Here is a 13,461-nt window from a genome sequence, read left to right as displayed (position 1 = left end):
AACAGAATATGTAAACATAGTACTCTGTAAACAATGTTATAAACGAGAAAACAAAACAGTGTATATTTATATATGAATATATAACTATATAAATATATATGTGTGTGTGTGTGTGTGTATAATATAAACACACACACACAATTTCCCTCCTGGGATTAATAAAGTTCTATCGTATAGTATCGTGTGTGTAGGAAGGAACTGCAGATGCTGGTTTAATGTGCTAGGAGACTGCAAGGTGACTTGGATAGGCTGGGTGAGTAGGCAAATGTTTGGCTGATGCAGTATAATGTGGATAAATGTGAGGTTATCCATTTTGGTGGCAAAAACAGGAAAGCAGGCTATTATCTAAATGGTGGCCGACTAGGAAAAGGGGAGATGCAGCGAGACCTGGGTGTCATGGTACACCAGTCATTGAAAGTGGGCATGCAGGTGCAGCAGGCAGTGAAGAAAGCGAATGGTATGTTAGCTTTCATAGCAAAAGGATTTGAGTATAGGAGCAGGGAGGTTCTACTGCAGTTGTACAGGGTCTTGGTGAGACCACACCTGGAGTATTGCGTATAGTTTTGGTCTCCAAATCTGAGGAAGGACATTATTGCCATAGAGGGAGTGCAGAGAAGGTTCACCAGACTGATTCCTGGGATGTCAGGACTGTCTTATGAAGAAAGACTGGATAGACTTGGTTTATACTCTCTAGAATTTAGGAGATTGAGAGGGGATCTTATAGAAACTTACAAAATTCTTAAGGGGTTGGACAGGCTAGATGCAGGAAGATTGCTCCCGATGTTGGGGAAGTCCAGGACAAGGGGTCACAGCTTAAGGGTAAGGGGGAAATCCTTTAAAACTGAGATGAGAAGAACTTTTTTCACACAGAGAGTGGTGAATCTCTGGAACTCCCTGCCACAGAGGGTAGTCGAGGCCAGTTCATTGGCTATATTTAAGAGGGAGTTAGATGTGGCCCTTGTGGCTAAGGGGATCAGAGGGTATGGAGAGAAGGCAGGTCCGGGATACTGAGTTGGATGATCAGCCATGATCATATTGAATGGCGGTGCAGGCTCGAAGGGCCGAATGGCCTACTCCTGCACCTAATTTCTATGTTTCTAAACTGAAGATAGACACAAAAAGCTGGAGTAACTCAACAGGTCAGATAGCATCTCGGGACAAAAGGAAAATATTAAGTTTTGGGTTGGATCTGAAAAAGGTTCCTGCACACCTTTGGAATGTGGAAGGAATCAAGAGCACCCGGAGAAAACCCATGCGATCAAAGGGAAAAGGAGCAAACTCCATACAGATAGCACCCACATTCAGGATCAATTCCGGGTCTCTGGCACTTTTAGGCAGCAACTTTACGGCCAATGTACTGTCCCATAGTCTTGAACTGAATTAAAACATACAGTAGCTATAAAGTGGGACATAGCGTCACTTAGAGATTTAAAACTGAAAATGGATAGTTTCTTGTTTTTAGTAACCAAAGTTATCAACGTATAATTTTTTGTGTGTTAGAAAACAAAATATATTGGCACAGCTGGTAGGCTTGCTGCCTCACACGCCAGAGATCTGTGTTCGATCCTGTCCTCGGGCACTGTCTGTGTTGAATTTGCACATTCTCCCTGCAAGCATGTAGGTTTCCTCCCACATCCCAAAGACGCATTAGCTTTGTAGGTTAACTTGTCTCTGTAAAATTGCCCCTAATGTGTCGGGAGTGGGTGAGCAAAGTGGGATAACAGAACTTGTGTGAATGGGTAGACAAAAATGCTGGAGACACTCAGCGGGGAGGCAGCATCTATGAAGCGTAGGAAATAGGCGACGTTTCGGGTCGAGACCCTTCTTCACGCTGATGTGAGGGTGGGGGGGGGGGGGGGAAGAAGAAAGGAAGAGGCGGAGACAGTGGGCTGAGGGAGAGCTGGGAATGGGAGGAGAAAGCAGGGACTACATGAAATTGGAGAAGTCATTGTTCATACTGCTGGGGTGTAAACTGCCCAAGCGAAATATGTAGTGCTGCTCCTCCAATTTACGGTGTGCCTCACTCTGGCCATGGAAGAGGCCCAGGACAGAAAGGTCAGATTCGGAATGGGAGGGGGAGTTGAAGTACTGAGCTACCGGGAGATCAGGTTGGTTATTGCGAACCGAGCGGAGGTGTTGGGCGAAGCGATCGCCAAGCCTATGCTTGGTCTCACCGATGTAGAGCAGCTGACACCTAGAGCAGTGGATGCAATAGATGAGGTTGGAGGAGGTGCAGGTGAACCTCTGTCACACCTGGAATGACTGCTTGGATCCTTGAATGGAGTCAGGGCGGGTGGTAAAGCAACAAGTGTAGCATTTTTCACACAGAGAGTGGTGAATCTCTGGAACTCTTTGCCACAGAGGGTAGTTGAGGCCAGTTCATTGGCTATATTTAAAAGGGAGTTAGATGTGGCCCTTGTGGCTAAAGGGATCAGGGGGTATGGAGAGAAGGCAGGTACGGGATACTGAGTTGGATGATCAGCCATGATCATATTGAATGGCGGTGCAGGCTCGAAGGGCCGAATGGCCTACTCCTGCACCTATTTTCTATGTATCTATCTATTTCCTGCGGTTGCAAGCGAAAGTGCCAGGAGGGTGGTTTGGGTGGGATAGGATGAATTGACCAGGGAGTTAAAGAGGGAGCGGTCCCCGACAGGGGAGGAGATGGAAAGATGTGGTCAGTAGTGGGATCCCATTGGTAGACAAAAAAGCTAGAGAAAATCGGCGGGTGAGGCAGCATCTATGGAGCGAAGGACTAGGCGACGTTTCGGGTCGAGACCCTTCTTCAGATTGATGTCGGGGGGGGGGGATGGGAAAAAGAAAGGAAGAGGCGGAGACAGTAGGCTGTGGGAGAGCTGGGAATGGGAGGGGAAGGAGGGAGAAAGCAAGGACTGCCCGAAATTGGAGAAGCCAATGTTCATACCGCTGGGGTGTAAACTACCCAAGCAAAATATGAGGTTCTGTTCCTCCAATTTGCATTTGGCCTCACTCTGGCCATGGAGGAGGCCCAGGACAGAATGGTCAGATTCGGAATGGGAGGAGGAGTTGAAGCGTTGAGCCACTGGGAGATCAGGTTGGTTATTGCAAACTGAGTGGAGGTGTTGTGCGATGCAATCGCCAAGCCTGCGCTTGGTCTCACCAAGGTTGATCATATACGCTGAATAATCCAACCACATTTTTGTTTGGAAGTGGAAATAATAGAAATTGCATTCATTGCAACGTGTAAAAAGAGTTGAGATACTGTATTATAATTTTGCTGCATGTCATTGTGGTATATATCATGTCTTGATTGGTGAATATGTTTAGATTGTGACTTTATTTGAAACAGAAATAAAATGTGAATGATTCATTGAGCATAATTCCTACTGGTAACTACGCACTTCGTCCAAGCACATTATCGCACGCGTCATGCAAGCCGTCTTAAATGACCACCTAAATTGTCATTTGGCAACCTAAAAAGCTGCCATGGTTGCCAGGCTGACAACAGAGAAAAGTTAAGGGGGAGCCCTGTTATAACAATATCATCTTCCAATTTGTCACTCTATAGCTGTCCAGGTCAATGACTTTAGATCATAATCACCATTCTCATTTTCATGCACAAACCTCTTGGTTATGAATCTGCTGTTCCCATTAACGTTTTCTCATGGCCCATCTTTTTCCACCTCTCTTTACCATTATCTTCTGACTTGTGGTACATCCTGTTATGTAACAAACAGGTCTGCAATCCAATCTATTACAAACTTTGTTCTCCCCCACCAAATCCTACTCTTTTTCCTGGCTGTGTGTTTTTTAAAGCTGTTAACCTATCTTAAACTTCCCTTTCAAGCGATACATCATCAAATTGATCTATTGCACTCACTGCCTGACCTGTTGAGTGTTTCCACCCACTGTCGCCTACATTCATTTTGGTGCGTCTTCAGGTTAAGTCATGGTTAAAGTTCACATTTATTCACCCATACAAACATGGTTTTACATACACATTTCTTCCATAATAATACCATGGGCAGGATGTTCTACGCGTCAGCAGACAATTTTTATCTTTGTAAACACCCACAAAGGAAATTAAACCGTTATAAGCAGAGGGCCCATCCCACATTCAATGCTTTAAACCTACATTAAATGCTTTAAATAGTTTTACAGTCAGTCACACTATTAAAAAGAACATGTATCAGTCGATCATCCTCTGTATCTTGTAGACATGTGTATGGGTTCTAAAAATAACTATTCAGTGACCAGCATTACTTGAACACAGAAGATGTGCAGCCTGATACAGTCATCCATGTAATGCAGTAAATATGGCAGCTAATTTTCATTCAAGTTTCCACAATAAGTGAGATAATACATAGAAACATAGAAACATTGAAAATAGGTGCAGGAGAAGGCCATTCGGCCCTTCGAGCCAGCACCGCCATTCATTGTGATCATGGCTGATCGTCCCCTATCAATAACCCGTGCCTGCCTTCTCCCCATATCCCTTGACTCCACTAGCCCCTAGAGCTCTATCTAACTCTCTCTTAAATCCATCCAGTGATTTGGCCTCCACTGCCCTCTGTGGCAGGGAATTCCATAAATTCACAACTCTCTGGGTGAAAAAGTTTATTCTCACCTCAGTCTTAAATGACCTCCCCTAAGACTGTGGCCCCTGGTTCTGGACTCGCCCAACAATGGGAACATTGTTTCTGCATCTAGCTTGTCCAGTCCTTTCATAATTGTATATGTTTCTATAAGAACCCCCTCATCCTTCTAAACTCCACTGAATACAAGCCTAGTCTTTTCAATCTTTCCTCATATGACAGTCCTGCCATCCCAGGGATCAATCTCGTAAACCTACGCTGCACTGCCGCAATCACAAGGATGTCCTTCCTCAAATTAGGAGACCAAAACTGTACACAATACTCCAGATGTGGTCTCACCAGAGCCCTATACAACTGCAGAAGAACCTCTTTACTCCTATACTGAAATCCTCTTGTTATGAAGGCCGACATTCTATTAGTTTTCTTCATTGCCTGCTGTACCTGCACGCCAACTTTCAGTGACCGGTGTACAAGGACACCCAGGTCTCGCTGTACCTCCCCCTTACCTAACCTAACCCCATTGAGATAATAATCCTTGTTTTTACCACCAAAGTGGATAACCTCACATTTATCTATATTATACTGCATTTGCCACGCATCTGCCCAAGATAATGTCCAGATATTGAGACACAAAAGACTGCAGTTGCTGGAATCTTGATCAAAATACAAAAAGGGTCCCAAAAAGCAGTCTGTCCATTTAACCCAATGAAATAGTTCTATTCAGCAGTTTATTTTTTGATCAATGTTCAAATATACTTATATCAAGTTATTATGAACAAGGAATACATTTTAACCATTAAAACAATGGGATCTCCATTCCACTACTGGGACAGAAACATTTATATTGACAGTATTGCCTGTCATTATATATAGCCAACATCGGACATTTATGAACCTGCAATGTAGGAAACCCCACAAACAATTTATTCACAGAAAGCATCCATAATAAATGGTTAAACAAAGTGAAAATTGTGCCCAGTAGATAAGGAAGAATTTTGTCTCTCTTTCTGATAGTTCAGTGGAATCTCCTATACATATCAGAAGGCAGTAAGTACCCCAGAGTGCGGGGACTCCTTCAATGCTCCTCGGAGGCTGAGTACTCAGGAAGTAACCCAGGGGGTGAGAGGCCAGACCTGCCCAGGGGTGGTGGAGGTGAGGACCCTGGGGTGAGGTTTGACATCTACAGGCCGGAGAGGAGGTGAGGGGCCACAGCCCGGGGGTCGGGGTGGAAGAGATGAGGGGTCAGACAGTCGGGGGTGAGGGGCCGGACAGCCCCCGAGGGTGGGAGAGGAGATGGGCCAGACTGGCCCGGCGTGGGAGAGGTGAAGGTGAGGGTGGGAATGAGGAAGGGGACGGACCGGCCCGGGATGAGGGCTAGGGATGAAGCTGAGGGGCGGCCCTGGGATGGGGATCGGGAACCGGATCGGTTTAAGGGGTGGAATTGGGGTTGGGGGAAGTGAAGCAGCGGCGCATCAGTGGAGGGCGTGTCTGCTCCACCGACTCCTGTCACAGGCCGGGTCCCAGCGCCCGCAGGTGAGCACAGGCCTGACGCCAGGGTCCCGGCTCGTGGGCAGCCCGCACCCCGAGGGCCGCAAACAGCGATCTCGGCTACGCTGCCCTTCGACTGGCTGCACCTTCCGCCCTCATCCCCTCCTTCTACTCACACAGGCCGCTGGAGCCGGTGCCGCTCAGCATTGTTCCGCCGCCCAGAGCCCGCCCCCAACGCCAGGCCCCGCCCCGCCCCCATCGACAAGTCCCGCCCCTACCACCAGGCCCCGCCCCCGCATAGAATCCCGCCCCCGCCCCATCGACAGGCCCCGCCGCCAAGTCCCGCCCCCAACGACAGGCCCCGCCCCGCGTAGCCCCGCCCCGCTTTGAACCCCGCCCCCACCACCAGGCCCCGCCCCCGCTTAGAATCCCGCCAGGTCCCGCCCCCGCCCCATCGACAGGCCCCGCCGCCAGGTCCCGCCCCCAACGACAGGCCCCGCCTCGCGTAGCCCCGCCCCGCTTTGAACCCCGGCCCCACCACCAGGCCCCGCCCCCGCCTCCAGGTCCCGCCCCCAACGCCAGGCCCCGCCCTCGCTTTGAACCCCGCCCCACCACCAGGCCCCGCCCCCGCTTAGAACCCCGCCCCCATCGCCAGGCCCCGCCCCCATGGACGGGCCCCGCCCATATCGCCAGGCCCCGCCCCCATCACCAGGCCCCGCTTAGAGCCCCTCCCCCGCGTCCGGGCATGCCGTCAAAAGGGAAGCCCCGCCCCCGCCCAGAGCCACGCCTTCCAGGGAAGCCACGCCCCCGCGGGTGCAGCCAAGTCCAAAGATCTTATAGCAGAGTGAAGATACCTAATCTGGTATCTTCACTCTAAGATCTTTGGCCACGTCCCCAACAGACGCAACAACTCCAGCTGGCTCGGCCAGACATGGTTGGTTGGTATAAACTTGGTTGACTCAAAGTCCTGTTTCGTTGAAGCTTCATCTGGCTACACAGCGGTGGGTAAACATGGAGTGGAGCAGGGGACTGAGTAATCAGCCCTGAGCTGCCATTGCGCTGATGGACAGCAAGGAGGAGGCGTTGCTGCCAATTCACTCTGACTGAGCTCTATCGGCACATCCTCCTGGGGAACCATGCCCATCTGTGAGCCCTGACTACGCCCCTTAGCAAACTATAGCCCTCACACACTACACCCTGGCTTCGGTGGGATCACCAACTGCACCAGATCACAACCTGGCTAATCAAGGGCTGACACTCATTCAATGACATGTTCACTTACTGACACTCACTCACTGATAAAATCATTGACTCATTCAATCCCTGACACGCTCTGACAGTCTGAAGAAAGGTCGCCCATTCCTTCTCTCCAGAGATGCTGAGCTACCCGCTGAGTTACTCCAGCATTTTGTGTTCTACCTTCGATTTAAACCAGCATCTGCAGTTCTTTCCTCAACGCTCATTTAATGACACACTGACTGACATGCTCTATCTCACTCTCTCTAGCATGCTCTCTGACACACGCACTCACTCAATCAATTGACAAGGACACACTTTACACAACCTCAAGTCATTCCATAATGTTTGCGACCCAACAAACTACTTTTCAAGCGTAGATGCAAAGGACTGAGGATGCAGGAAACTGGAGCAAAATTGGTGAAAACTCAGCGGGTTTGGCAGCCTCTGTGGAGTAAAGATATGGCCCACATATGGAGTCAAAATCCTGCATCAGGAAACGATGATCATTTGCGTGGCAACCAATTTGTGCACAGCCAATAATAGGCTACCTGTGTTTGTGGAATGGGTTGAGTAAAATAACTGGGGTGCAAGTATATCCCTTCTTTACAATGGTATTGTGGGATATTTTACATACTGTGTATGAGAGTGCACAGACAGTGGCTTGGTTTAATGCATCATTTGCAGGAGTGGGACTGGCGATCTTGAATTTGAGCTGGTACACAAAAATGCTGGAGAAACTCAGTGGGTGCAGCAGCATCTATGGAGCTGGACTGTCTTGACTTGATTGGTGATCTTGAATACTCAGAGTGAGCATAGAACCTACAATTCAAGCCTCACAGGTGAGAGAGTATATCGGCAAACCACAGCTCCGAAGTCTCTCGATAATATTATAGCAGTAATTAATTACAGGTAATGTAACTGGGATAAAATATTCTTCCTTTGTAATACTGACATATGAATGCGGATATACGGAATTCACGCAAAGTCTATGCCCACACTTTGTGGAATGCTGACAATCCACTTTGTTGGGCATGGAATGAGAATTAGGTGTCTATTGGTTGACTATTACTTGGGTATAATAGTCAGTTGCTATTTCATACATTTGCAAAACACTTATTCAGTTGTGAATCACCTTGACAATTGGAACAGCTATAATCAAGATGCATAGGCTCAACCTTTAACACTATGATACCATAACAACACCATAATAACATCTACAACAGCAACATGGGTACTGACTTCCCTACCATTGAAGATATCTAAAGGAGGTATCTGGGCACTGTATAATAGGAAAGATATTGTCAAGCTGGAAAGGGTACAGAGATGATTTACGAGGAAGTTGCCAGGGCTGGAGGGTCTGAGCTGTAGGCAGAGGTTGAGTAGGCTGGGACTCTATTCCTTGGAGTGCAGGAGGATGAGCGGTGATCTCATAGAGGTGTATAAGATCTTTCACATCCTGTTTCACATCCAGTCCCTGCACACTAGAGGCAATTTTACAGAGGCCTATTAACCTACAAACCTGCCCATCTTTGGGATGTGGGACATCAATATCAACCGCAACCTAATCTGGTATCTTCACACTGAAGCGGTGATGAAGAAATGCAACAGTGTATTTATTTCTAATGATGTATGAGAAGATTTGGCATATCCATGAGGATTCTCTCAAACAGTACAGATGTGCAAAAGAAAATATTCTGACAGGAAGCATCTCAGCCTCTTATGGCAACTGCTCTGCTCTTGACCGCCTGAACCTGCAGAGAGTGGTTAATGACAGAGCAATCCATCACAGGCTCATCACTTTATTCTATCCAGTACATCTTCACAGTCCATTGCCTCAGCAAGGCTGGAAGTACCGTTAAGGATTCTTGTCTGTCTAAGGATACTTATTTTTCTGCCTTCCACCTTCTGGGACAAGATGCAGAAGCAAAAAAAGAATGGATGTTCAGACTTAAGAAGAGCTTTATCCCACTGCCATGAACTCCTGAACCAATCACATCTTTCACACCTCATCCCCAGAGATGCTGCCACAGACTTTACTCTTAACCTTATTACATTTGACTATTGTTTTACTGTACTTTAGTAGTCTGCTGCACTACTTGGATTTTACATTACAATCCTTCCTGTTATTTTGCACTCCTCATTGTAATTATTGTTGCATTTATCATTACTGCGTGTATACTGTGTACTCTGTGAGCTCATGTGAACATGGATTTTATTGCACCCTGGTGTAAATGAGAATAAACTGATCTAATCGTGGAATTAATGATATGTGACTTCAGAGTAACTGGAATGAAAACAGCCCCGGCAACAGGAAGCAGGTGGCAATGATAAGCGGGAAGAACGCTGGCTCCGTGCCAGGGGTGAACAGAAATGTCCCTGGACTTTGTTATTCTTCATTATTTAAGACTGAGCTATATTAGGTCAGTCTGGGCCCAGGGCTTCCCTGTGACTTGAATGTTATTCTCTCCCGCTTGTTGAACTCCCCTTCTGGAGTCAAGATTGGTTAATTGTCGAATGTATTGGGACTGAAATAAGAATTTTTTGCCTGCTAAGTTTTATAGGGTCATTAAAAGCAACAACCTGACAAATACATTTACAGCTATTCAAAGACCAGACCATGATATTGCAAGCCAAAGTATGTCAAGCACCCCGAGTAGTGCAAAATCCACAATAATTCAGTGCAGAGGTAACGTAGTGGTTAGAGTTGTGCAATGTGGTTCAATAGCTTGGTAGTTGAGGCCAGTTCATTGGTTATATTTAAGAGGGAGTTAGATGTAGCCCTTGTGGTTAAAGGGATCAAGGGGTATGGAGAGAAGGCAGGTACAGGATACTGAGTTGGATGATCAGCCATGATCATATTGAATGGCAGTGCAGGCTCGAAGGGCCGAATGGCCTACTCCTCCACCTATTTTCTATGTTTCTATGTTGATGGTTGATGGGACTAAGCTGTTCTTTGACCTGGAGGTAACGATTCTCAATCGAGCCACACACACCATACAAATAAGGGAATACCGTGTTGTGCAAGGTAAACCCAGTGAAGTCCGTGGAGAATAGAAATTAAAAATGCGTGCGACAAAGGCAAAACAGTTATAATGGGTGACTTCAATCTACATATAGATTGGGTGAATCAAATTGGCAGGGGTGCTGAGGAAGAGGATTTCTTGGAATGTATGCGGGATAGTTATTTAAATCAACATGTAGAGGAACCAACGAGAGAGCAGGCTATTTTAGACTGGGTATTGAGTAATGAGGAAGGGTTAGTTTGCAGTCTTGTTGTACGTGCCCCCTTGGGCAAGTGTGACCATAATATGGTAGAGTTCTTCATTAGGATGGAGAGTGACATTGTTAATTCAGAAACAATGGTTCTGAACTTAAAGAAAGGTAACTTTGAGGGTATGAGACGTGAATTGGCCAAGATTGACTGGCAATTAATTCTAAAAGGGTTGACGGTGGATATGCAATGGAAGACATTTAAAGACTGCATGGATGAACTACAAAAATTGTTCATCCCAGTTTGGCAAAAGAATAAATCAGGGAAGGTAGTGCATCCGTGGATAACAAGAGAAATCAGGGATAGTATCAAAGCGAAGGATGATGCGTACAAATTAGCCAGAAAAAGCAGCATACCAGAGGACTGGGAGAAATTCAGAGACCAGCAGAGGAGGACAAAGGGCTTAATTTGGAAAGGAAAAATAGATTATGAAAGAAAACTGGCAGGGAACATAAAAACTGACTGCAAAAGTTTTTATAGATATGTGAAAAGAAAGAGATTAGTTAAAACAAATGTAGGTCCCTTGCAGTCAGAAACAGGTGAGTTGATCACGGGGAACAAGGATATGGCGGACCAATTGAATAACTACCTTGGTTCCGTCTTCACTAAGGAAGACATAAATAATCTGCCGGAAATAGCAGGGGACCGCGGGTCAAAGGAGTTGGAGGAATTGAGTGAAATCCAGGTTAGTCGGGAAGTGGTGTTGGGTAAATTGAATGGATTAAAGGCCGATAAATCCCCAGGGCCAGATAGGCTGCATCCCAGAGTACTTAAGGAAGTAGCTCCAGAAATAGTGGATGCATTAGTAATAATCTTTCAAAACTCTTTAGATTCTGGAGTAGTTCCTGAGGATTGGCGGGTAGCAAACGTAACCCCACTTTTTAAGAAGGGAGGGAGAGAGAAGACGGGGAATTACAGACCAGTTAGTCTAACATCGGTAGTGGGGAAACTGCTAGAGTCAGTTATTAAAGATGGGATAGCAGCACATTTGGAAAGTGGTGAAATCATTGGACAGTCAGCATGGATTTACGAAAGGTAAATCATGTCTGACGAATCTTATAGAATTTTTCGAGGATGTAACTAGTGGCGTGGATAGGGAAGAACCAGTGGATGTGGTGTATCTGGTCTTCCAGAAGGCTTTCGACAAGGTCCCACATAAGAGATTAGTATACAAACTTAAAGCACACGGCATTGGGGGTTCAGTATTGATGTGGATAGAGTAGGAGTAAACGGGTCCTTTTCACAATGGCGGGCAGTGACTAGTGGGGTACCGCAAGGCTCAGTGCTGGGACCCCAGCTATTTACAATATATATTAATGATCTGGATGAGGGAATTGAAGGCAATATCTCCAAGTTTGCGGATGACACTAAGCTGGGGGGCAGTGTTAGCTGTGAGGAGGATGCTAGGAGACTGCAAGGTGACTTGGATAGGCTGGGTGAGTGGGCAAATGTTTGGCAGATGCAGTATAATGTGGATAAATGTGAGGTTATCCATTTTGGTGGCAAAAACAGGAAAGCAGACTATTATCTAAATGGTGGCCGATTAGGAAAAGGGGAGATGCAGCGAGACCTGGGTGTCATGGTACACCAGTCATTGAAAGTAGGCATGCAGGTGCAGCAGGCAGTGAAGAAAGCGAATGGTATGTTAGCTTTCATAGCAAAAGGATTTGAGTATAGGAGCAGGGAGGTTCTACTGCAGTTGTACAGGGTCTTGGTGAGACCACACCTGGAGTATTGCGTACATTTTTGGTCTCCAAATCTGAGGAGGAACGTTATTGCCATAGAGGGAGTGCAGAGAAGGTTCACCAGACTGATTCCCAAGGAGAAGGATGTTGAATTATGTGAGGTAAGGGAAACAAGTAGAATAGCTATGGAAACTATGAGGATCAAAGAAGAGGAAGTACTGACACTTTTGAGAAATATAAAAGTGGATAAGTCTCCAGGTCCGGACAGGATATTCCCTAGGACATTGAGGGAAGTTAGTGTAGAAATAGCAGGGGCTATGTCAGAAATATTTCAAATGTCATTCGAAACGGGAATAGTGCCGGAGGATTGGCGTACTGCGCATGTTGTTCCATTGTTTAAAAAGGGGTCTAAGAGTAAACCTAGCAATTATAGACCTGTTAGTTTGACGTCAGTGGTGGGGAAATTAATGGAAAGAATACTTAGAGATAATATATATAAGCATCTGGATAAACAGGGTCTGATTAGGAACAGTCAACATGGATTTGTGCCTGGAAGGTCATGTTTAACTAATCTTCTTGAATTTAGTTAACTCGGGAAATTGATGAGGGTAAAGCAGTGGATGTTGTGTATATGGACTTCAGTAAGGCCTTTGACAAGGTTCCTCATGGAAGGTTGGTTAAGAAGGTTCAATGGTTGGGTATTAATGGTGGAGTAGCAAGATGGATTCAACAGTGGCTGAATGGGAGATGCCAGAGAGTAATGGTGGATGGTTGTTTGTCAGGTTGGAGGCCAGTGACGAGTGGGGTGCCACAGGGATCTGTGTTGGGTCCACTGTTGTTTGTCATGTACATCAATGATCTGGACGATGGTGTGGTAAATTGGATTAGTAAGTATGCAGATGATACTAAGATAGGTGGGGTTGCGGGTAATGAAGTAGAGTTTCAAAGTCTACAGAGAGATTTATGCCAGTTGGAGGAGTGGGCTGAAAGATGGCAGATGGAGTTTAATGCTGATAAGTGTGAGGTGCTACATCTTGGCAGGACAAATCAAAATAGGACGTACATGGTAAATGGTAGGGAATTGAAGAATGTAGGTGAACAGAGGGATCTGGGAATAACTGTGCACAGTTCCCTGAAAGTGGAATCTCATGTAGATAGGGTGGTAAAGAAAGCTTTTGGTGTGCTGGCCTTTATAAATCAGAGC

General features: G+C 46.3%; 1 protein-coding gene across 1 annotated transcript in view; it reads right to left on the bottom strand.

Moving 5' to 3' along the window:
* The window catches only part of ubac2 (UBA domain containing 2), a 202,054-nt gene extending 195,758 nt beyond the window's left edge, over positions 1 to 6,296 (bottom strand). The window contains exon 1 of the mRNA XM_033023082.1: positions 6,239 to 6,296. Within this exon, the coding sequence (XP_032878973.1) occupies positions 6,239 to 6,269 (31 nt within the window). The 5' untranslated portion in view covers positions 6,270 to 6,296. The remainder of the gene's footprint in view (positions 1 to 6,238) is intronic.
* Positions 6,297 to 13,461: the final 7,165 nt, after the last annotated feature.

This window comes from Amblyraja radiata, chromosome 6 (assembly GCF_010909765.2).
Source record: "Amblyraja radiata isolate CabotCenter1 chromosome 6, sAmbRad1.1.pri, whole genome shotgun sequence".
NCBI classification, from domain to species: Eukaryota; Metazoa; Chordata; class Chondrichthyes; order Rajiformes; family Rajidae; genus Amblyraja; species Amblyraja radiata.
This window is presented reverse-complemented; position numbering and strand designations above follow the sequence as displayed.